At 43.0% G+C, this 26,054-nt stretch overlaps 1 protein-coding gene across 1 annotated transcript; it reads left to right on the top strand.

The window, feature by feature from the left end:
- The first annotated feature begins 627 nt into the window (after positions 1–627).
- On the top strand, positions 628–8,413 carry LOC135498709 (carboxypeptidase B-like). Its single transcript, XM_064789091.1, has 9 exons — positions 628–710; positions 2,043–2,124; positions 2,304–2,440; positions 3,236–3,326; positions 3,817–4,029; positions 4,718–4,922; positions 5,278–5,477; positions 6,096–6,180; positions 7,637–8,413. Exons 1-9 carry the CDS (start codon positions 628–630, stop codon positions 7,813–7,815), a joined length of 1,275 nt encoding a protein of 424 aa, XP_064645161.1. The 3' UTR covers positions 7,816–8,413.
- Positions 8,414–26,054: the final 17,641 nt, after the last annotated feature.

The following is a 26,054-nucleotide window of genomic DNA, read 5'->3' as shown; positions in this document are numbered from 1 at the left end:
CACAGTTTGTGTACTTTGGTGGTTGTTTCAATGAAAAAAGATGACACGCGCCTCTGCCGAGTTGGCAGCAGAGAAAACCTGTCGATTTTTGCAGATTTGTGATGATTGAAACAATACGACAACCTTGTAGTATTCCTATTTGACAAATTAAGTCCACTCGTATGCAAAATTAGCCTGCAGCGATCGGGGAAATAATACACGCACCAATATTGTATACAGATAACTTGCGAGCATGTATGCATGTGGCATGGATTTTGACTGACAAAAGAGCGATGTTGGAGGGCAGAACAATGCTTTGTTATGCCTGACTTAACTGAATCAAATGATGTCATGGTCTTTTGGTCCTGCTTTTGGTCTTGCTTTCTTTTGTCTATCCCTCCAACATGGCCGTTGATGACATTACGTGAAACCACTCTATCAGAAATAGGAAATAATTATAGATGGGACAAGAATGAAAATGCGAACGAACGGCCTACTCCTTTGATAATAATCAATTATCAACACGTTAACATGATAAACCAACAAAGGTCGACTAAGTCCGGTCGGCATGTGCCTGATTTGCTCAAATAAAAAGGTCCAAAGCATAGCTGGTCATTTCTCACGAAGATTCGAAGAGTGTAGGACAGGATGAAGGCTGTCGTCGGACTACTTGCGGCAATTGTTGTGGTCGTGCACGCGAAAGTGCAGGAAGGGAAATGCGGTTACTACGGGTATGTCAATGAAAATTCAAAAAGAATATTAGGCCGTGGTCCAAATCGAACAGGGGGCTCGGATTTGAAAACGTGACAAAATTTAGGAAACAGAGTTGAAAGTGCAGAAAGGGAAGTAGTGTTTCTATGGGTATGTAACTTGAAAAATATTGTAAAGTCATAAGTCAAATCCAAAATGGGGCTCAGTTCTTGAAGACGTGACAAAATTTCGGGGGCAGAGTACACGTAATAATCCTATTATCGTGATAAGTATGATACTTACTGTCATATAAAACAAAATCTCGTGAAAAAATAGTTGCTCCTAAACCAGATATATCAACAGTAGTAATCAGATATTCTTGTCAATTTAGCTAATCTGAATGAAACTTTTAGTTGATTAATTCGATTATGGATGGCAGCACTGCATTGAGGAGGTTTTCGCCGCCTAGTAGCCAGTAGCTGAATCAGATCTTGAGTTTGTGGGGCATCTCGTAATTTAAGTCAGTACTACATTCGGTTAAGTGCGATACTATTTTTGTACGAAAACATGAAATTTCCTCACATATTTCACAGTGATAAATATTTTTCACCCTGGCCCCAAAATGTTGCCTATCCAAAACAATACCCTTTTTTCTTTTTTGAACATTTCTGTGCAACATATATAATCAATGATGGATCGACATTTCCCCGGCACTGGATGTACGCTTGTACACAAGCTTGCTTGTACATTCACCGTTCGTCAAAGATATGAAATTTTTAATTGAATTTGGAAATTTTCATTTGCATAAATACGTACGAGATATAACTTTTAGTATTGCCGTTTTGAAGACATCGATCATGATAATGATGATATTGGGTGATATGAATAAAGACTAGGAAATGCTTTTATCTAAATCTCCATGTACATTTACACTAGGCCTTCCTGTACAAAACCGGAGTAAAAGCATTTGCTAGTCTTTATTCATATCACCCAATGAGTCTTTTATATAGCGCAATTCCTTGACACTATAGTTCTCGCTCAAAGCGCTTTGGGATATCATATTATTACCCCGGTCTCCACAGAAATCAACCAGGGGTTTCAAGGAGTAACCAGAAGGTGCTCACTTGAACTCGACCAGTAGGGGAACTAGGCAGTGACTCGGCCGGGAGTCGAACCCACGACCTCCTGATCATGAGGCCGACTCTCTTCCACTGCGCTACCGCTGCCAATACGAATACTATAAATACATAATTTCAGCAAATTAGTTTGCATAATAAGTTCACTACGGCATTGTTAATAACTGCACTATCCTCTTGTACCGCCAGTGATTAAAACTGTTGTGATGTAATTAGAAAAGTTGCCTTTTTTTATAGATTTGCCGTATGGAGAGTGACACCATTAGATAAAGTTGGACTCGACCTTCTGGTTGACTGGTTCAAAAACGACAGAGACGGGGTGAGTAAGTCGGGTCTACGAATTTAGTACGATTATTAAATCAATTGGTGTGTTTGTAATGTGTATCAGTTCTCTATGATTCACTTGTATTTATGATCAAGTATGGATTAAATATCTATACTTGCTATGATAGAGACATAAACTAAACTAAACATACTGCACGTTCCTCGTTGATTTAGACCGACTTCTGGATGCCACCGAACGATCTGAATCATACAGTCGATATGCAAATTGCACCGGAAGTGATGTCAGACGTCAGGAAAGCCCTGGAAGCAGCTAATGTCAAAATTGATGTCCTTTTTGATGACCTGGCTAGGTATGTGGCTAGGGCTTTGTTTAAAGACAATATACCGTGTATCGGGCTAGGCCTAATTTCCGATCGCTGTGAGGTAAGGAGCAAAATTTCTTACGTTTTCACCATTCGCGAAAATACAGTTCGCATGAAAGTCATAGGCCTAGCTAATCATCGCTTATAATCAAGGGATATTCAAGTGTATAGTCCTGTGTCACGGAATTTAAACAGGCCACATACGAATTTAAGTAATGGTAGCCCGCGTTGGCAGTCACGGAATGACGTCATCAATAAATCTCGTAATGGGGGTGCGCAGGACGGTGCCTACACATGAAAAACAGTGTATTCACAGATCATTAATGGACCAATTGAAGGCTCTATATGACGATTATCAGACAACCACGTTTTTCACGCGAATCCCATCTTAGATTCTATGATGACCCATTGTAGATCCACCGATGGCCTATGGACGATCCAATGATGGGATTACTATCATGATAGGACCAATGACGGTGGGTCGCACGAGAATGAACGTATGCCGCAATGTACTCAACCCATTTGGGTAAAAGTCTTCAAAATTCTAGAAATTATAAGAATAGTTCACCTATTCTAATCTAAATTATTCGATGGACCGTCAAAAACTTTACAACGGTTTCCAATAGTAGATACGCCCAGGGGTTCAATCCATGGATTTAGGATGGGGATTCTCCATCATCCGTCCATGGATGGAACATTGATGATTAATCTCCATCATAGATCCATGCATGGACACTTTTGCCATTATAGCTATATGTAGATCGAACTTCCATTTCCATGCAGAGCAATCTTAAAGGAAAAGGTTCAAAATCCATCACTGACCCGAACAACAAAGGCAACTTTCAAATTCTCTAAATACCATCAGGTTGACGAGGTAAGTAAAGGCCCTATCTCCACATAGATGTAGGCGGTTCATCCCGCATATTACACCGTTTATCACAAAAAAAGTCATGAGTGCTCTTGTAATAGATTGCGTATATTTCAAGCATCGTAGGTCCCTGGTAGCGTACTTGGGGCCGGAAAAACGTTAGGTAGCAGAAAATCACTAACTGGCATCACCAGTAGGTGGCTTTTCTAGACATATTAACGGTTTCTCTAACTCTTCCTGATTCTTCCGACAAAAGTCCAACTTATTCCTGAAAGGTCGGATTTTAAAAAACATGTGAAAAATACCTGGGCTTCCCAAAACATTTACCCCATTCAATAAAGGCCTTAGTATGTTTTACATTTTGAAAAAAATAACCTTTCAGGGAAAAGTCGGACAATGTCGGACTTTTGTCGGATAAATCAGGAAAAGTTAGAGAAACCGTTAAGAAGTCGGAAAAAGCCTCCTACTAGTGTATGGTGTCGTGAATTACTTTCAGATCCTTCAATGGTTGGACGTGATCGCTCCAACCTGTTCCAACGGCCTGAACTGCAATGTCCAGATCATCGGACAGTCCTTCGAAGGCAGGGATATGAAACTAATCAAGTTGAACACTGGGACCAGCTCTGGGAAGAAGGCTATTTGGATCGACTGTGGCATCCACGCCAGGGAATGGGTATCACCTGCAACTTGCGTTTACATGATTAACAGGGTAAGAGATTCGGAATTACATTACTCTTCACACACCGCCTTCTTTTTTCATGAACGTTCCAGCCTTTTCCATACAAGTTTTTTCCTTTTTCATGATTTCCCAATCCTTGTTTTTACATGTCTCCCTCTTTCCAGGGACGACTCAACCTTTTCTGTACACGTCTCTCTCTTTTTGATGAAAGCCCCCTGTATCAAAGCGTCTGCCTCTTTTCGATGAAATTTCAAGCCTTTTTCATACACTTCTCTCTCTTAATCCATGAAATTCCCAACCATGTCACTCTCTTTTCCATGAACGTCCCGACCTTTTCAATACACGTATCCCTCTTTTCCGTAAACTGCCAAGGCATTTCCATATACGTCTCGATCTCTCCTTTCCTTGTACGTCTTTCTCTTTTGAACGTACGATCCAGCCTTTTCCATACGCGTCCCGGCCTTTTCCATACACGGCCCTCCGTTTCCATAAAAGTCCGAACCTTTTCTATAATCATATCTCTCTTTCCCATGAACGTCCGAGCTTTTTCCATACACGTTTTTCTCTTTCTTTTCAACGTTCTAGCACTTTCCATATACCTTTCCACATACGACGACATTCATGCGACGATATCTTTCCATAATTCTCATATCACAATTTGCTTGAAAAATATATTGAATTTTGTAATCCAGTTTCTAATCTATGTCCTGTAATCCAGTTCATCGATGACTATTCTCGCGGCTACTCCGAGGCCGTCCAAGCCTTGAACGACTACGATTGGTATATTCTTCCTTCATCCAACCCCGATGGCTATGCGTACACCTGGAGCAACAACAGAATGTGGCGCAAGACTAGGTCTACAAACTCCGGAAGTAGCTGCGTTGGGACTGATCCCAACAGGAATTGGGGATACTTTTGGATGTGTGAGTAATTTACATTTCATTTGCCAGCTGCTACCCATACTCCGCTATTTACGGAGGCATCCAGTGAGTCCGAAAACACGGCCATGTCTGACCTGATGCCCAAAAGCCCACTACGGCCTTCAGCTTTACCCTCAACCCATTCCATCCTTTACTCCTACTGTATAATGTTTTCAGATGCCTGTGACAGCTACAACCCATGGTCCAATATATTAGAGGAGGCGATTACTAAACATTGAGTCCGAGACCAAGGCTACGTCTGACTTTATGCTAACCATCCCACTATAAGACCTACAGCTTTTACCTTCCACCCCTCCACCTTTACTCCAATATAATGTAGGCCACAACGTTATTTCAGATGCCGGTGCCAGCTCCAATCCCTGCTCAGATATCTATGGAGGTTCCAAGGCCTTCAGCGAGTCCGAAACCAAGGCCATGTCGGACTTCATTCTTACAATCCCCAACCTGAAGGCCTACATTTCGATCCACTCCTACTCGCAGATGATTTTGACACCATGGGGTTACGCCAGTAACCTTCCAGCTGACTATACCGAACTTGTAAGTTAAATCACTACAACTGAGTATCACTTAGTCTAGTAGATGGCTTTTTCGGACTTCTTTTGCTTTCTCCAACTTTTTCCTGATATATCCGCCGAAAGTCCGACTTTCCCTTGAAGGCCAGATTTCTAGAAAACCTGTACAAAATACTACGACTTCCCATTAAAGATCAAAGGCCTATGGTGAAAGGAGTTAACGAGGTGTTAGCCAAAAACTCAGAGTGAGTGAGCTAAATCAACTTAGCTAAATAGCATTGACAGGGTCACTCTGAGTGATGGTTCACACCTCACTGACCCCATTCAAAATGGGCCCTTGATCTTCATTGCCCTATTTTTAGAAATCCAACCTTTTAGGGAAAAGTCGGACAATGTTGGACTTTTGTCTATGGTCCGTAAAGTATTTTAACTCTGAATTACATGTTCTTTCATAAAAATATTGGCGCTTTACGGTACTAAAAAATGTTTACCAGACAGGTCATTTGCCTGTGACGAACATTTGAAGGTCATTTGTAGTGCGTCCTTCGTCGCGAAGATAAGCCAAATTCAAATCAGCTAATGCCGAGGTGTATTCGCGACCACATGTTCCGAAATAATGGCCTTTTGTCTGTTCTTATCCCAGCTACGAGTCGGCAATGCTGCCGCTACGGAACTGAGGTCCTTGTACGATACCCGTTACCAAGTTGGATCCAGCACGGCTCTGTTATGTAAGTATATGATTTTATATCATAATGATTCAGTGATTCAACATATTGATTAACAGTTGTCGATATGACGTAATACACAATCGTTTGACGTCACACAATAAAAATTGCAGCATTTATTGACCATTGCAGGGATTTATTTGGTGAGAAAGGACAGCTAAACATTAATTGGCCATAGTAGTGTTAAGTGACCTAAATTCAGCTTCGAAGTTAGAAGAAGAATTTTATTAGAATTCGAATTCAATTTAATTTATTGCTCAACAAAATAATACATTGCATAGAGCACAGAAACTATACTACACAAATTACAAATGTGCATCAGATGGATTTTTGAAGTGACGTCTCCTAGCAGAGCTAACAGTACATAAACAGAGTAACGATAACAAAAGAATACAAATTTACATAAAATATTCAGAGCAGTTGAAGTGATTTTGACCAAACAAAATTGTTAATTTCAGTAAGGTATTCTTCGGCGAGTTCAAAAGTCTTACATGTTTAGGTAAATTTGGATATCTGTGGAAGTTAGGTGGGATGTAATTTTCTCTAACGTTTGAAAAGAAGGGGCATACCTGGAAGTGGTGAAACTCGTCTCCAACTGTTCAAAGGTTACATTTATTACATGCACGTTCTTGCCGTGGGGTGTTGTTATACCTTCCTAGTTCTATTGGGAATTTATGGTTGTTACATCTAAATTTACACAGTAATATACATGTTGGGCTTGAGGCAGACAATCGAGATGGTTCTCAAAACCCCATGAAATCTTGATCTCTGTATAAATTATAGATTTTGAAGCATTTATCAAAATATGGCGCCATTCGTGTTTCTTAGTTTCAAGGTCGTTTTGAATGCTCACCGACTTAGGGTTTCATTATTTTTAAGAATATGTCCCTTAAATAAACTATTGAAGTCTTAATTCAATTTATGATAATGAGATGGGAGTTTTAGACGTCGCGTTTCTAAACATGTCTTCCTGTGTATTCTGTCAAAGTGTACACAAATTTGGACAACAGCCGAGAGATGATTGCGACAAACTTTCCAATCTATCCCATGGTTTAGTACACGGCCCTTACATAAATGTAACGCAGCAGGTACTGCCGAAACCAATGTGTTATCTCAGAGCAAGTGTGTGACGGCTTGAGCAAATTATTTCAAACTTTCCCGAGGGGAAGTGCCCAAACACATGTATTTTGAATTTCACCCATAAAGTATTCCAATCCCGATTTCTAGACACTTCATTAATTAATTAAAAAGACTGTGTGAACCAATCTTGATAGTATAAATAGTATTTCAAGCCGTCTGTTACACAAAGGCAATGATGAAATTTATATTCAGTACATATTTACATATTATGTGGATATTTCAAATTCTGTACCAAATTCGAATTTGTCACGCGGCATAGGACTTTGAAGTAAGCTACACCAATTCTCTGACCTCCGAACCACGCCTTGCTATTTTTCAGATGCAGCCGCTGGAGCCTCCGATGATTGGGCCAAGGGAACTGCCGGTGCCAAATACTCCTACACGTACGAGTTGAGAGATACAGGCAGCTATGGCTTTATTCTTCCAGCCAGTCAGATTTTGTCAACTGCAAAAGAGACCTATGAGTCTATCAAGAAAATGAGCGCAGAATTCGTCTGAATGTTTCCTGATGCATACCTTTCGTGTAAATAATCGAATAAATAAGTGTATTTGTTATATGGCCTGAATTTTACCACCTCTGCCTAGTTGCAGATCAGATAAGATGTCGGCGAAGGCCCTGATGCCGCCCTCGTGCTATTTTTATAGAAGGCGCACTCTCCTGTTTGACGGGCGTAATTGAAGGCGACACACTTGTCTTCGGTATTACACATCCCCGCGCAGACAATTCTACTAGGGGTTATTAAGACCTGGTACTGTTCAGTTGTTCCAACCGCGGATGCAGTGGAATTAAACCGTCCATAAGCATCTAGAAGAAACAAAAATAAAAATTAATATACTGTCGAACATCTAACAATTAAAGGTGGGCACCACCTTGGATTTTTGAAGGTTACATTTAGGCTACATTTCTGTCAATTATTTCTATCTCCCGTATTGTTTTGCACGGCAATTTCTCGACACTCTACATTTAGAAAAATGTGTAGAGAACGTGCATGTTTATAATTTGGGCGAATAATTGCCTTCGAAAGGTGTTGATTAGTATCTGGACTGAACAATACTGTAACAAATCTATAAAATGCAGCTCTATCGTGCTTTGACCCGTTGTACAACTCGTACGCGTACAATGAACTCATTAGTAACATTTTCCCGCTGATAAGATATTATGTAATAAAGGAATGGTCGACCTTTTCTTGCAGAATGTTTGTTCTTCTTCTTGTGCATTAGTAAACTACTTTTCTGAACGTGTTTGATGCTTTACCAATTTTATTTCAGCTGTTAGACAGTAGAAAAATGCGTTATTCGTAATTTTCAGTACGCGCAAGTCCTGGCGCGAAAGACCTTTCCCGCCACGTTAGTAAAATTCATCTGGTTTTATTGGCACTTATGCACTTTTAACGTGGTGTAATTCCATCCTCAAATTTAATGTAACAGTACATATAAAGTAAAAACAATCAGCGCGATCAGAACAGCCATATTTTGCACGTTTTGCTTATAACAGAAAGTGTGATTCACTAATATAGATAATTTCACTCAAAAGTTATAAGAATGACGGAAAAAATAAGAAAAAAAGCGTGCAGGGGATGTTTTCTTGAACTAGGTTTTGCTCAATTTACTTACAAAAGTTGCCCCCGTAGACTTCCACTTCACAAAGCGAAAGGTAATCATCCCTTTGGGTTTGGACCGTGACGTAATGCGCACTGCCTTGGCACGGGGCCACTAGTACCTCTGCCGACTGGGCAGTTGCATCTTGGTGAAAGCAAGTCTTGGCTCCTGCCAAGCCGTTAGGTGGCACTGCATTGGATAGTTTTACATCAAAATTGGACATTCGGTCGTCTGGAAATATATTTGAAGTACAATATACCACCTCTCACTCCCATGGAACTGACGAACAATTGCAGTAGTGCAAATGATACGAACATGTACACACCTTGGCCCTCTCTGTTGACGATTATGACTGTCCTGACTAACACCTCAAAGCCCAGGTCCACATACCACCAAGGTCTTACGTTTTGTTTAGTGTGGCTACATGACCCGTCCAAGTAGACAGGATTTCTATTTCCATCTACAGCACGATTTGGGCCATATACACCATCCAAGATCGAAATCTGCTTGGCTGGCCTACCGCGCGCCATGTTAAAACCTGAAAGTACGATACGATACATTGTACAACTTTTTCAGACTTCTTAACGGTTTCTCTAACATTTTTCGGATGTTTTCGAAGAAGTCCGACATTGTCCGACTTTTTCCTGAAGGGTCGGATTTTTTTAAAAACCTGAAAAATACCAGGGCTTCCCAAAACAGGGCAATAAAGATCAAAACTATCAAATATCCCATTAAATAACAGTTACATTACATAAGAAAAATCTTAATAGAAATAAAATGGGATTTCTAAACATTAGAACAGCTAACCTTTTCATGTTTTTTTTCGTTTTTTTACCGCGAACGCGAAATTTAACCTGCTATAAAACTAGTCGTAGTCGGTCAGAATTAATAAGATATGATTATCCCATTAGATGACAACAAATAGAACCATGTGATACCCTTAGATGGTCTATCAAACACCGACAACATAATAAACTGCTAACCACAAAAATATGTGATGATGTGGAGGAGAAAAACGCTTTTCGAAAGTTATTTTCAAACCAGTGCCATCACTTCTCCTCAAAACTGTCGAAAATTGAAATGCGAAACATATCCCTTTTCATATAAATGTTATCTTTGACATTATACCTCAATAGTTTTATAGAGATGATTGTTTTTAACGACCATGTTCAGCAGATCGAAGAATTATTCAAGGTCCAGTTGTGCGGAATTGGCTTGGGTGCACCACGTTACCCGAGAGAGCTCTGTCCCAACGTGTGTCTTCCGAAACCGGTGGCAGCTTTGATGTTGAAGCCATACGTTCCCTAGTTGCCTGACTCTTTATTTGAAAGACTATGATCATACTTACCTAAACATGCTGCTTTTGTCTCCTTGAGAATAGATGTAAAAATGAATATCTCGAGGAATATAACGACTCCGAATGTTCCCCGCCGCAAGAGAACCGACATGGCTACCGTATACCTTCTCTGATTCTGCCGCCGACCAGCTATTTCCTAGACTGCCGTGGTCAAAATCGATATGATGAAATGGCCACGAGCCATGTGCTCGCCTGTGGTCAATGACGATGATATTGTTACCGTTATGGTTTCAGAGATTTTGACCCGTGTGACGTTCGAAATTTTGAGGTCAAGGTTAAAATGTTTCATCCAGTATGTTAAGCTTGATCGGATCAATCAATAGCAATCATTTGAAAAACAGGCAGCTAATCTTTCTGGACATACGACCCACATATAAGTCTGTGATCTTGACTCATTTTCACCAGAAAAGTAGGTCACATTGGTCTAAATCTTGGTGAAGACATAGAGATGCTTAACTGGTGACGACATACCAAATTCGAACCGTCTAGGACAAGTAATTACAAAACTTGTCACTGTTGCTGAGAGATTAGAGTTTGACCTCTGTGACTCTGGAAATTAAGTTAAGGTCAACAGTCTTTAGGCTTCATGAGAATAGTCAAGGACATTTAATCGAACATCATACATACTGTTGGTGTTGGCCTTGGCCTATTTGCACCAGAAAGAAGGGCCCCATTTATTGTGAACATCTAAATCATTCCAGAAGATTTTGCGGATCTCGAAAATAAATAAACGCATCAATTCGGCTGCTTTTTACAATACGCAGGTTTTGAATAATTCAGCTTTTGTTGGTTGCTGGCAGTTGAGCTTATTGTGTAATGCTAGTCATGCTAGATAATGAAAAAAAACAGTTATAGATATTTTACCATCAGTTCCAATATTAATTAATTGGGAAATGTGTTACAGCAATGAAATGACTTGTATTATCGCCCCAATGCCGAAACCGGGCGCGGGTCTACTGGTCTTGCACTGATAATAACGCAATCGTATTCTCTCAAATGTTTTTATCTATTTCCATCAAATATATACTTCTTTGCTTGATTGATGATTTATTGATTGATTGGTACAACTGCATAATACAAATATCAAAACACTTCTTACAAATTTTTAAACATATTTAAACGGAGGGGACAAAACCCTGCAAAAAACCTTTGAAACCAATTACACCAACGAATGAGGACAAGTCGGAGGTGCCACACAAACTAACTGTCGGATTTCTCAAAAGGACTTCAACGAAAGTAGGCCTCTCCTATTCTCGGACAGGAGGCTGGGCATGAGCTGTGGCCTAAAATACACCAGCAAAACACCAAAATTATTGACTTAAATCTGTCAATATACATCTAGAGCATCATCAGGAAACCGTTTTAAATCAAGTTTCGAAGGAATTATAACAGTAGAGATATTTAAGTTGAACGACGGGAGAGACAGTGGGCGACATGGGCGCAGCCTTCAGATGTAGTCGACGATTAGGTCACCTCATGAACCCCATCCAAGATAGGCCTTTCACGGCCGTTAGCCCGGCGATTTTTACTTTTGGGGAAACCCCTTTCCATCGTTACTATAAATAGCTTGCCGATAACGCGCAAGAGACGGGTTGAATAACCAAACTGTAGGGAAATATCCGTAGAAGACGAACTACCAGGAGACCCGGACTCCCAATTTTTCACTTTAAACCATTGTATTTACGGAAGTAGAACCATGTAAGGTGGTATTTTTGGTTCAAAAGATTCCCCATTTTCATTTGCATAAATACGTACGAGATATAATTTTCAGCATTGCCGTTGTGGAGACATCGATACGAATACTATAAATACTTAATTTCAGCAAATTAGTTTGGATTTATGATGGGGATTCTCTATCATCCGTCCATGTATGGAACATTGATGATTAATTTCCGTCTAGATCCATGCATGGACACTTTTGCCAGTATAGCTATATGTAGATCAAACTTCCATTTCCATGCAGAGCAATCTTAACGGAAAAGGTTCAAAATCCATCACTGACCCGAACAACAAAGGCAACTTTCAAATATCTGTATCTGTATGCAAAATACAATATATATATAGAAGACTATGCTCTTTCACGATTACCAAGTGATATACCAGAATGTGATTGCTACAAAGCTGGGATGTCGTTGGATTTGTTGCCGTGTGGGGGATGTCACTTTTGTTCCAGAGTTCATCACCAATGGTCTCGTTTCAATACTGATGTAGATGACGTCCTTCCATTGGCTGTTCGAGGTGTCGAAGCCGTTCTCAAAAGTACACCAGAGATTGAGCTGACTCTACCCAATCCACGAGAAGAAACGGCTTGTGTGGCCACCGAGGAACCACAAGAGGAGGGTCCCGATGAACCAACAACTATTAATCCCCCGGAAAATGAGACAGTACCTAACTGGTTAGAGACGCATTCGAAGAACGATCTACGGCAGAAACAGTTAGAAGATCCAGATATCCAGAAAGTAATTTTTTGGCTTGAATTTGATGAACCAAAGTCCTGGGAATTACTACTGACATCGCCAGCTACGAGAGCCATGTGGTTGCTTAAATGTCAACTCTGTCTAGAGGATGGTGTTCTCCACTACCTGTGGGAAGATATCCCACAAGTTAGGAAACTACTTGTTGTGCCGGAGTCCATGCGTACTGAGCTATTAATTTGGTGTCATGTTTGCAGAATAGGAGGCCACTTAGGTCGGGACAAGACTCTGTCCCGTGTCCGTCAATCATGCTATTTGTATCCAATGGGGAAAGATGTGGAACTTTATGTCAAGTCTTGTCATGTCTGCAGCAAATGCAAAACTTTAACTCGGAAAAAGACGGCGCTACAGCACCACCATGCTGGTTTCCCGATGGAGAGAATTCACATAGACATTCTTGGTCCATTTACGCCCAGTGATAGGAACAATGTCTTGTCCATGATAGATCAATACACAAAGTGGTTAGAATGCGCTGCTCTACCCGAGCAGACAGCACAAATTGTCGCTGAAGAATTTGTACAGAAATTCATTACAACTTTTGGATGTCCGTTATACATCCATACGGATCAAGGACGGCAATTTGAGAGTCAGCTGTTTCAAGAGTTATGCCATCTGTTAGAAATCACAAAAACTCGCACTACTCCTTATCACCCATCAGGGAACGGGCAAGTTGAAAGGTATAATCGTGTGATTTTACAAATGATACGCTGTTTCATTGAAGATAACGTCAAAACTTGGGATGATGAGTTACCTCTACTGACTATGGCTCTCCATGCCACGGTGCATAAACAAACTGGATTCACGCCCAACAGGCTTATGCTGGGTAGGGAGGTAATACTACCACTTGATTTACTGATAGGATATAGTGACCTTGACTCGACTCACAAGGCACCTCAAGTATGGATCAAAGAACTGGAAAAACGCATGCGCTGTGTCAATCGTCTCGCAAGGGAAAATCTACAGAATGCTCAAGTCCGTCAAAAAAGACATTATGACGTCCGACTGCGAGAATGTGCATACTCACCTGGCGATACAGTTTATCAACTAGATGAGACTTCGAAAATTGGTGTGAGTAAGAAGCTGCGCTCACCTTGGAAGGGCCCCTTTTTGGTGGTTGAGGCCAGACCACCCATTTACCGAGTTCGTTTTCCCAAGAGAGAAGGCTTCATACATCATGACAAACTCAAACCATGTGTGGATAGAGTATTGCCTGGTTGGTTGAGGAGAGCGAGACACGATTTGCTTGTGAATGAAGGTAACGTGGACACAAACCCACAGGATAAGGAGGTCGCCAATGGTGCGAAACCACCCCATAGTTTGTCTCGTGATAATATTGATTCTGCTGAAGAAGACTCTACTCCTGAGACAGTGGATTGCGGAATAGATCAGGAAGACTCTCTGAATGAAATTAATAGGACTGAGGATGATGGAAACATGGAAGATACCCAATGGAAGGAGATATTGTCACCACTAGTGCATGGTGGGAGTTCTACTGTACAAGTTGAGAGCAGGGATTCTTGTGAATTAGTGGGTGATGAACTTCCAAACCTGTTTCGAGAAAATGAAACATCCAGGTCGGGGCGCGTATGTGGGAGACCTCGATGGATGGACGACTATGAGATATACTAAGTGAAATACTGAATGGGATTTAACATGGGGAATGGGAATTAACACTAATTTTGTGTCATTCAAACTTACCTATGGAACACTTTTGCATGTTACTCCATTTGGGCTCAAACACAAGAGTATCCCTTTAATTTTCGAAAGGGAGAACTGAGTTAACAGCTCGGCCGCCAGGCGGCGCCCTGACCGATCCCGCGAGATCGCGCCGATTTCATGCCGCCATATTCAGTCTTTACTCTTGTGCTTCTACGAAGCACATCGTTTTTTCAAAGCTGCCGTGAATTCGATTTAAAACCAAATTCAACCAGCCAAGTCTAGACGATTTTTGGGTTCATTCACCTACGGAGTAGACCGCCAAACTAATCTTGGCATTAGTATTGTCCAGTCTATTTAATTATAGACTTTTCTTAGCTAGCTTAGTCGACCCGGCTCCATTATTTTGATCTTAGTAGGGTAGATTTACGTAGGCTATTCTCCGCTCTATTGTAATAAACAAAACTCAGATCCATTACAATAGTGTTTATTTCAAGTAGGCATGTTTTCCTTTCCATTAATATTTGCGTCCTTTCTGGCCTACTTGGGGTTTCCAGTGTTTTTATTGTCATTGGTACCATTTTTTATATGGCGTACCCCTCCGACGGCATCCTTTGTCTCACCACAAAGGAATGCGTCTGGTGGCGGGAAACGGGCCGCGAAGACGCCTAAACCCTCTTCCGGTTCCGTTTCCGGGCATATAACCCGGAGGTCTACCAAACCTCCCGCCACCACCCCTTCCGTCAGCCGAGTTCCGGTCCCGGCCGCGGCTGCGAAGGATGCGGGATCAGACATTATTAATGTCTGTGGTCCCAAGGGAGACTTACATCCAGTAAGTCTCCAAGGGTTTAATATACCCCGGACCTCAGGGAACCTTCCGGTTACTCTGTCGTCCGCTCCCCCGAGTACAAGCCCTTTGTACCCGCGGGAGCACCCTGCTTCCGGTCCGCCGATTGCAGTTCCGGTTACTGACGCGGGTTCCCGTTTATCAGTAACCGAAGACTCTACTGGGGGTTTTTCTCAGTCTTTACTGCGAAATAACCCCAGTCCTCACGGACACAGTAGAGTAGGGACGGACTATATAACGCCACCTCCGAAACGCCATGCGTCTTCGGTAACAGCGTTTCCGCCCTCCGTACCTCCTTCTAAAAGGGCAACCGGTAGCTCCATACCGGCGAAGGAGTTACGGGCATTTCCGGTTTCGGACTTCGTCCTGCCGGAAATGCAGGCACCTCCCTACGTTGGCCAACCTCTTAGGTGGAGCCAACCGGAAGTGCCACCCCTCCTCGTAGCAGAGGCGTCGTTCCCATGGAACGAGCTACGCAGAGAGGACATCTGAACTCTAGTTCAGAATATGGGCATCTTCCGCTTCCGGAAGACCCATTTGCCCGTACATACGGCTTCGAGGGTTCGCTTATGCGCTCACCCTCGCCTCAACCGCCCGTCGTTGAGAGAAGCCGCACGTCGGGTCCGGAACCCGAGTCAGGACAGCAACTGTCCCAGCTCATCCAGATGGTAGCAGGTCTTACTGATAGACTCAACCATCTGGAGCAGGGTTCCGGTTCCTCTGGTGCGCCTGGTCCCATCGGATACCCACCATCCGACTCCTCTATTTTAGAGGAATTTTCTGAGAACGAGAGTTCTCAGCCAGGCTACCGCTCCCCCAATCAGGAGGAGCTGTCACCAGAGGAGGCCAGTATCTTGTCGGATATGAGGACACTCAGATCCTTGATCAGAGCGTACCTCCCGCAGGATCTGTGCCCTGCCCCGCCGGAACTGCCAGCCTTATCTACACCGACCTTTTCACTTTGGGGACAGGAAGTGGATCCCAATCCACAGGTTTCTCAGGCCTCCACTCGGGCACTTGAATTCCTTCCTCCCTCCCCGTCGGTGGTAGCAGTCTCTGAACTTTTGGAGCGTACAATCAGAGACTCCCAAGGCGCCCACCAACGTACTTCCATCCCTGTCCTTCCGGCAGTCGGACCGGAAGCTTGGTGTAAACCGGGGAAGTTGTTCACGGCACAACTTCCTCCAGTTAGGCAGTACCGCGCTGACTATTATCATGTCAGCTCGGCCGGCTGTCCAGCTGCAGCATCGACTTCCATATTAAAGGACGATGTACAGCTGGACCAATTTGTGCCTAGGGTGACCTCCTCCTCGGCTTACCGAGACCATAGAGCACAAGAGGGTCTGGCCAAAAACACGTTAGCGGTGCTCTCCTACGCAGAGCACACTAACCTGGCACTAGCCAGATCCCTAAAAGATAATGAGTCACTATCTGATGACACAAAATCGCCTGTGACATCCCTGTCACATTCGATTAGGCACGCTTTTGCTCTGTCCGCCAAGACCACAGCAAATAGCGTCCTACTCCGTAGAGACGCCGCACTGGGCTCTCTCAATGTCATCAGATCCCTCCAGCTGGAAGGGGCCTTAAGAACCGCTCCTATGGACGGTTCTTTCCTGTTCGCAGATTCTGTAAAAGAGGCGGCTCAAGCACAGAAAGATTGGGACAAATTATATGCCCCCACTGCGACACAGAGGACCAAGACCTCTCTACCTAACGCTAGAAAGATAGAGAGGCCCCAGCAGGCATCGGGTTCAATCCCGTACGCCAGGCAGGTCCTGCCTAGGCCTACCCCGCCTAGTCAGCCTGCTCCTGCTGGATCCTTCCGACGGGAAGCGGAGGGTCGCCGGACTGGAAAGAGGAAAAATACTTCCTCTAACCAGGGTGGATCCGGTCCGACTAAGCACTCCTTTCGTCCAAGGGGTGCAGGCCGGAAGAAGTGACTCCCCCCTCCTTTCTCCTCCCAGACGCAAAAAGGAGCCGACTCCGGTAGTCGGGGGCCGTCTGCAAAAATTTGCAGACATTTGGGACGATTGGTGCCCAAAGGGGTCCCCAGCCCCAAACATGTTGAGGTACGGAGTGAAACTAGATTTCAACCGTACCCCCCCGACTACCATATATCCAACCCCAGTTCAGCCACCGAAGGACCCAGTCAAGGCCTCTGCCCTCCAAGCAGAGGTCGTGACATTACTGGAGAAGCAAGCTATCCAGGTCCTTCAAAATCCATGCTCCCCCGGCTTTTACAGCCACGTTTTCTTGGTTCCCAAGAAAGCAGGGACATGGAGGCTGATCATAGACCTTTCCAGGTTAAACACCTTCTTGAATGTTCCTCATTTCAAGATGGAAACCACCAGGTCTATAGCAACGGCGATACAGCCCAACGATTGGGCGGTATCGATGGATTTAACGGATGCGTACTTACACATACCGATCCATCCAGACTATCAACACTTCCTTCGATTCCATTACGAAGGAAAGACATATCAATTCAGGGCCCTACCGTTCGGTCTGGCATCGGCACCCCTAATTTTTACGATGATAGTCACAGCCTTCGTCGCTCCCTTTCACGTGATGGGGTTCAAGCTCCATCACTACCTAGACGATTGGCTACTCCGTTGCAAATCGCGAAAACTACTACTGCAAAAACTTCAGGTTCTAAAGCAAAAAGTAGTTTCCGCAGGTTGGATTATCAACAAAACAAAGTCAGAATTCATACCATCCCAAGACTTCGTTTACGTTGGAATTCGGTTCCTAACGGCCATAGGGAAAATGCTGCCCCCCCCCCCTAGACAGGATAAAGAAAATTCTTCATCTCGTCGCAGAATTCAGAGGAAGGACTCAAGCTCCCGCAAGGCGATGCTTGAGCCTTTTGGGACTTCTGAATTCGGCAGCAGACCAAATCCCTCTTGGCCGTCTATATATGCGTCCCATCCAGATGTTTCTAATGTCTCTATGGAAACCCCACAGGGACCCATAAGACAAGTTGGTATTGATACCTCAATACCTACTCAAGAACGTCTGGAACTTCTGGGAGTCGGAGACTCGTCTCCAAAGCGGTGTAGATCTTGCTCCACCGCCCCCAGAAGTGTCCCTGTTCACAGATGCTTCCCTACTAGGGTGGGGAGCACATCTGAACAACGGGGACATGTCCATAAGGGGTCTATGGACAAGGGAGGAGACCATTCTTCCAATAAATATATTGGAAATGAAGGCTGTCCTTCTTGCCGTGAGGGCTCTTTCCCTTCGCCTGAAGAATCGGAGAGTAACCCTGTTCTCCGACAATTCTACAGTAGTAGCATATGTCAGGAGAACAGGGAGGCACAAAGTCCGGCATTCTTTGCCAGCTAACTTGGGAGCTTTACCATCTTTGTGCCGACCTTGGAGTATCGATATGTGCCAGACACATACCGGACAATCGCAACATCCTTGCCGACGCCCTGTCCCGTCAGAACAAGCTAGTTCAGACAGAGTGGACACTCCATCAGGAGATTGTAGACGACCTTTGTCGCCTTTGGCAATCTCCGAAGGTAGATTTGTTCGCCACCAGGCTGAACAATCGCCTTCCCATCTATTACTCTCCACTTCCGGACGAAGAGGCCCTGGAAGTCGACAGCCTTACAGCCTCTTGGGTCGGGCTGAACGCATATGCGTTTCCACCCCTCCCTCTCATCCAACCAGTCCTGAACGAGATCTTGACCAGCCACCCGGTGCGAATAACTCTCATCGCACCTTGCTGGCCAAATCAGGCCTGGTTCCCAGCCTTGCTGGAGCTCCTGATAGACCACCCCAGGAGTCTTCCTACTTGGAAGCACCTCCTGTGGCACCCCCTGGGGAGATGCTACCACCAGAACCCTGGATTTTTCAAGTTTCACGCCTGGAACTTATCCAGTTGCATCTCCACCAGAGAGGCTTTTCGGACATCGCTGTCAAGCGCATGTCCGCACCTCAAAGGGGGTCTACCCTTGATGTGTATCAAGGAAAGTGGTCTACCTTCACTTCCTGGTGCAGGGAGAACGGAGTTAATCCGATCTCTCCCTCTATATACAGATTAGTTGATTTCTTCATTGTATTATTCACGGAAAGACAACTATCTGTCACGGCTATAAAAGGGTACAAGTCCGCCATCTCTCTACCCTCCGTGTTTTAAGCACCTGGGATCTTCGTTGGGAGGACCAAATAACCCCTCTTTTCAGAGGAATGTTATTAGAACGTCCTAGACCGGTTCACAACACCCCTAAATGGGACCTTTCTGTTGTCCTTAAGGTGCTCATGAGGCATCCTTTTGAACCCATGTCTATTTCATCCATGAAATATCTGACACTCAAAACGGTCTTTCTAGTAGCCTTGGCTACCGCCCAACGGAGATCAGAGCTCCATGCACTTTCTTTTAAGAAGCTGGCTTTTAGAGAGGGAGGGGAGGTTAACCTGGCTTTCATACCAGGCTTTCTGGCGAAGAACCAGGGACCGGCCGCCTCTCGGCCCCCGGTTACTATTCCCTCTCTGTCAAGAACGATCTCATATGATCTTCCTGACAGAACTTTATGTCCCGTCAGGGCCCTAAAGTTCTACATAAATAGGACAAAACCTCCCGGTATCCGCCAGGGGAGAGAGCGTTTGTTTTTGTCCTATAAGGAGGGAAATAAACGAGAGATAGCGGCCGCCACTATTTCAAGGTGGATTGTGGAGACTATTCGTCTTTCCTACAACACCTTGAAGACTTCCTCTGATCTTTGTGCGCTAGCTAACATCTCAGCACACGAAGTTAGAGCACTAGCCACCTCCTGGGCTAACTACCGAGAAGTTGCTCTTCAAGAAGTCGTTTCCGCTGCATGTTGGAGTAATCACTCCACATTCTCTCGTTTCTACCTACGAGACGTTTCTTCCCTCGTAGATGGCATGCACACAATCGGCCCGATTGTGTCTGCGGGGCATGTTGTTTGATCCTGGCTAGATCAAAAGAGGGGGGGAGCCCGATTGAAGAGTCAAACGCGCATATTGCGCCATTTTTGATATGCCCTATCTTCAACAATCCAGGCAACCCCTAGTAGACTAGAAAGGACGCAATTTCTTATTGTTGTTTAGCAATAACTCATTCTACACCCTTCAACATGCCTTACTTGCTCTAAGCTCTGTTGCCGGAAAGAAGATGGTATTATTACGCAATTCTAGCGCTTTCCGGAGAATGGGTCTATTACTCTCTATAATTCGATTGTAATACCGAGATCAAAATACCGGTCCCCCGGGTTCTCCCCATTTCTTTCCCCTGGCGGTCCTCCTTAGCTAATATGCTGGTGGTGCCTCCTTGATGGAACAACAGCTCAGCCTTAGGTAAGTCCTCGTTTCCCACCTCCAATAGGTTGCTGGGATTCGATGCAAAAGTGTTCCATAGGTAAGTTTGAATGACACAAAATGCTCATTTCCTTACAAGAAATGGCCATTTTGTTAGTTCATACTTACCTATGGAACACGGCCCTCCCGCCGTCCCCACAAACGGGACATACTCTTTGTTAACGCTCAAGAGTAAGACTGAATATGGCGGCATGAGATCGGCGCGATCTCGCGGGATCGGTCAGGGCGCCGCCTGGCGGCCGAGCTGTTAACTCAGTTCTCCCTTTAGAAAATTAAAGGGATACTCTTGTGTTTGAGCCCAAATGGAGTAACATGCAAAAGTGTTCCATAGGTAAGTATGAACTAACAAAATGGCCATTTCTTGTAAGGAAATGGGCAGTTTGTTTGTTTGTTTTTTTTAATATTTTTCCATGTTGTTGTTAATATAATACATACCCGAGATTGGGTAATCTCTTGTTGAATCTAGGTTTTTTTTATTTTTGGACTTATGGACCATTTGTTTTAGTATATAGATTTGTTCAGAGAAAGCGTTAAGATAGGCTTATGCTAGTCTTCATTTCCCTCTGGCCTAATTCTGCTGTCAAACTTTCTGGCATTTTTTGTTAGGTTTCTCAGGACGGTGGGATAGGCTGATGTCAGTCCCTTGGCCTGTAGAGGCTCCTTCTGGAATCAAATTTCCTTTTATACTATGGGAATGGTCCATTGGTTCAGTTTGTACATCATAATCATGGTTATTTGTTTTTTTGTATTTGTTAAAGTTTCATTGTATGACTTTCACATTGTTTGTTTTTTTAATTAGGATGGATATTGTCAGTGAAGCTGATTTCATCCCGAACTACGAGGAAGACTCACCTCAACGCCCTCCTCCGCAGAAATCCCGGAAGAGACGGGTCTGCCCATTGTGTCAGACAGCGTTGAATGGACACCTGGACCGCCATGTTATATCGAACCATTGTCCGTAGAGTTTAGGCTTTGCTACTGCCTGTTTCGCTTGCCAGGAACGGGTGGGTACTAGAGGACTGCTACAGATTCGGCATCCGACCTGCCTCCGTAACACAGAAGATGATTTTGCAATTGGGATGGATGTTGTCTGGTCAGGTGAGTCAGGTAAGTTTTTCGTTGAAGCCTTAGAATTGGAACGCGAGAAGAACCTTCTTGACTTTATATTGAGCCGGAGACTTTACCCTGCCTCAGCTCCTATGAGTATCAACGATAAGGAACTATTAAACTGGAAGACCTTAGCCAGCCTGTCTGATGGGGGTGGATCCAACTTTTCATTTTCTCCACCATCTTGCGTGTGTGCAACCATGAATTGGCGATCCGTCCTGGAACTTTTAGCTATACTGTCTCAAGAAAAACAGAAAGATTTCAAGAAGTTCAAGCCAGGAGTTTTGGTCAACACTACCCCAGCTATTAATCATTTTATAGACTCCCACTTCTACCTTGATCTTATGACGAAGTATGGTTCCGCAACAACACTCTATGTGCCTGGCGCCAGTGGTTTTTTCTTGAAGTCTGGGGTGGCCAACTATGTTTTTCCGGACCATTGGAGGTTCTTGTTCAACCAGATGAATTCCCATCCCGATTTATACTTTTCTGTAGGAGTTCATCCCCATTTTGCTTCGGCTAATTCCCCTTCATTTCTTGAATTTTTAAGTCATCCTAAATGTGTGGCAATAGGTGAAATCGGTATAGATCTTTCTGGTCAGTGTACTTGTCAACCGAGGTGTATCCACCTGGAGTGTATCCAAGAACGTCAGTCGACTTACTTACGCAAGGTGCTTCCATTAGCTGCAACATTTGACAAGACCCTAATATTCCATTGCAAAGGAGACAAGACCACAATTGATTTTCCAAGCCATTTCCAGTTATTTAAAATGCCCGCCATCAAAGAATGCGTCAGGTAGTGAAACTGAAATTCGGATATGATATACGGGTTAGTCTTGCGAGTAACTGGTGCGATGGAAATTGGTGATTGACCACGGAAATTTTTTTTTAAATTGACAAGTTTGACACAAGTGGACATTTTTACCCATTTCGGCCATTTTCACTCCAAATTTGAACCACCCCCTATGGCCAGGTTGTCAAAATTCAAAATTATTTTTTTTACCAAACAATTTATTTATATCTGTAGACTTGCCACAGCAAATATTTTTTCAATACCTCTCCAAACATGTACTTGAGAGTAAAAAACATGCACTCGTCTAATAGATAGGCCTCGACCCTCCAACCTATGAATATTCATTAGTGGTCTTGTCTCATAACGAAAACCCTGGCCAGAGGAAAAGATGATCTCTCTGCTGCAAACATTGTTGTTTCTCTCTTGAAGGAATTGGGACTGACCGAAAACCGGATCCACTGTCATTGTTTTGTAGGAACTGTTGCCGACTTAAACACTTGGATTCATGCATGCCCATTTGCTTACTTTGGGATATCGTCCTTACTCCTAAGTAGACCTTAGTTACAAGAAACTGTTTGCCAGATACCCCTAGATAGACTTGTCCTGGAATCGGACTCTCCGTATTTGCCTAAATATAAAAACACCCCCAGCCGTAGTTTTCACCAAATCATTCCGAAGATGGCATCACTGTTAAAAATTCCCCCATCTGTTTTGTTACATACTGTTGAGAGTAACTTTAAAGATTTGTATAATATTTCTTAGGCTGGATTGCCGCTGAATCTTGGATATTGAATATGAGGTTTCTCACTTTCCTAATTAGGATTTATTTATTTATTTTGTAGAATCCTCATTACTTGGTAACCAAATCTCTATTTGTATGACAGACGTTGTCAAAAGAAAGGTGTGGTGAATTTTAATCTTAATGTTGTTGTATAATGATCTGAATTGGAAAGAAGAAAGGTGGGGATAATATTATAAAACTGACTATGACTGTGTTTATATTGAAATGAAGTTTCGGATGGGATGGGATGATAGTATGTTTTTGTGACACACCTTATATTGTATGATTTTGTATATCTATTTTAAAACGTTCCACCATTCTTGTAAAACCAGACTTGAGGATGGCCCCTTTTTGTATCTAGATGGCTGTGTGAAAATTACAAGCTTCAGTGGACAAGGTTATTCTGGCTAGGCCAATGCTAGTCCAATTACCAGCTCCGACTTTAGCTTGCCCCTTTTTTTCAATATGTGAAGCCAGTGCTAACATTGTAATCCTGGATAGGCCCTTGCTAGTCCAATTACCCGTTCTGACCTGGCTTCCCCTTTGCTTTCCTGAGATGTCACTTTTGTTATTTTCTACTCTAAAATTGACCATCCTTATTTCTGGTTCTGGTTTTGATGTTGCCTTCCTCAGCAAAAACATATAACTAAGTCATGTTCATCTGTGTTTTCCGTTTTTTATACATGCACATGTAATGCATGTGCACGCATGAGCATGTAATGCATGTGCACGCATGCCAGTTAGAAAAGCCAATGGCACGTCTTGTAAACTATGATTACTATCTTTACTCAATTTCTTGACCTGTGATTGCATGCGTTTGGTTTTATTGACTGTTTTTTCCGTCCATGTCTGATGCCATTATTAGTTTTAGATATTTGCTAGGTGAAAAGGTTACAGATGAATCGGCCCATTTTATTTGTGTTTCTTGTCAATTTTTTGAAACATAAGATTGTTGATATCAATAGAATGCATCCAGCTTTTTAGATGCGCTATTTCGACATTTTTGATTAACTTGTCGCTCACTGATTGAATATTTATAAGAAAATATTTTCGAAACAAGTCATACCTTCATGTAAACTAACATGTAAAACACTATTAAAGCCATTTAGCGGTAAAAAAAAAAAATTAATGTACTAGCGGTCCTACCTTAACTTGTGAACCACTTCTTCGAGTCTTCTTCCTTAGGTCTTGGTCTTTTCTTGGTGGAGGTGTCTCCTATCCTTTTTAGTGTATCTCTCTAATATCAGAATCAACTGGGCACAGAGTAGGAAATCTAGCTAGTATTGTAAAGCATGTGTGTCATACAGGCAGCAGTGTTGAGTGTAAACTAATATCTTACATGCCTGGAGAGTGAACCAAGTTTCCAGCCCAAATTATGTAACTGCAAGGCCCAGGTTATGTAATTACTATAACTAACTCAACGGGGCTCATAAGAGGAGAACCCTTAAAAGGGCACCAGAAAGGTGCCACTCCTACGACGACGACGACGACGACGACGACGACGAGTAATTCAAGTAATTCATACACCTCCTACAGAGATATACGAGTGCCAGTCTTGAAGAACATATTGATGTCAGTTATGTACATGAAATGACCCTTGAAATAAAGAACATCAATGACATCATCATCATCTTACCATTCCCGGGTAGAGAGGTTCTAGTTTTGCCTCACGTATGTTTTTAGCAGCTTCGTTCTGTAACTTGAAAACATTAATCTTAAGATTGTTATCACTCTCGATTTAAGGGGTAACCTTTTGAACACATACAGGAAATGAATCGCTTCCTACTCCGTACTGAGAGCTAGGCTCGATCTTAATCTCATTTTCATACATCTTTTCCACCATTCAGTAGTAAGCTTCGCATGTTCTTGAAGTTCTATTTTATGTTCCTTGACCTATCTAGCAGCCAGTAGACTCCAGAGCAAACACCTGATCATTTCCCTGTTCCTGTGACATCACATTGATTACAGCTTTAGTGTTAAATGGTAATCTAATGTAATGACCACCTTTGCACCTCTTGTAAGAAAATATTGTCATGTCACAGGACTCTATTATGTTAAGAGACAAGCCAGACCCTTGAAAGTACCTCTCTTCAATCTGTGTATTAATGTAGTTAAGCTGGTTGGTTACTGCATAGATTGGTTTGTTGAATTTCATGGTTGTTTTCCTCATGCTAATAGCAACATTCTGTTCATCAAACATGCAAATTGATGAAAACCTAGGATTGGCCATTACACTCCTGGCTCTTTCACCGTCTGTTACCAATTTAATCTCCATCCTGTTCCTTATGTTCTCACAGGTCCTGCCATAAAAAGCATTGTTCATTAACTTGAAATAATCTTTCTCGAAATCAGTCTTAGAATCCATCTTCCCATTAGTGTTAAAGTCAATGTAGGACGCCAAACACTTAGACTGCCTGAAACTTATCATTACCATTGATTGTTTTTTAGCAAAAGGGGGCGGCGTGCGCCTCATGCACCATTGAAATGTATCGCCATATAAATGTGCATGGTATATGGGAAGATACCCTATTGGTGCAGTCTATCTTAACCGGTGTAACATCTGTGGTTGTTCCCCATGTGTCAGTGTTTCCAAACAATAGGCAGCTAGAGAGACCACGACTTTTCAATAGGGGGGATACACAGAAAAACTTGTCAATCTATTTTTGAGCGTTCCCAAACAATGAGGGGAAACACTCAAAAACAGAAACACTCAAAAACATTGCACCGGGCCTAACTTGCTCCTGCCTATGAACTCTCTTTGATAGCAATCACAA

The sequence above is a fragment of the Lineus longissimus genome, chromosome 14, assembly GCF_910592395.1.
Source record: "Lineus longissimus chromosome 14, tnLinLong1.2, whole genome shotgun sequence".
Taxonomy (NCBI): domain Eukaryota; kingdom Metazoa; phylum Nemertea; class Pilidiophora; order Heteronemertea; family Lineidae; genus Lineus; species Lineus longissimus.
The sequence above is the reverse complement of the archived record's forward strand: the minus strand, read 5'-3'. Positions and strand labels throughout refer to the sequence as shown.

Coding starts and splice junctions, on each gene's coding strand:
- LOC135498709 (XM_064789091.1), top strand. CDS start 628: ATGAAGGCTGTCGTCGGACTACTTGCGGCAATTGTTGTGGTCGTGCAC. Junction 711..2,042: donor GGGAAATGCGGTTACTACGG/GTATGTCAATGA, acceptor CTTTTTTTATAG/ATTTGCCGTATGGAGAGTGA. Junction 4,030..4,717: donor GCGTTTACATGATTAACAGG/GTAAGAGATTCG, acceptor CCTGTAATCCAG/TTCATCGATGACTATTCTCG.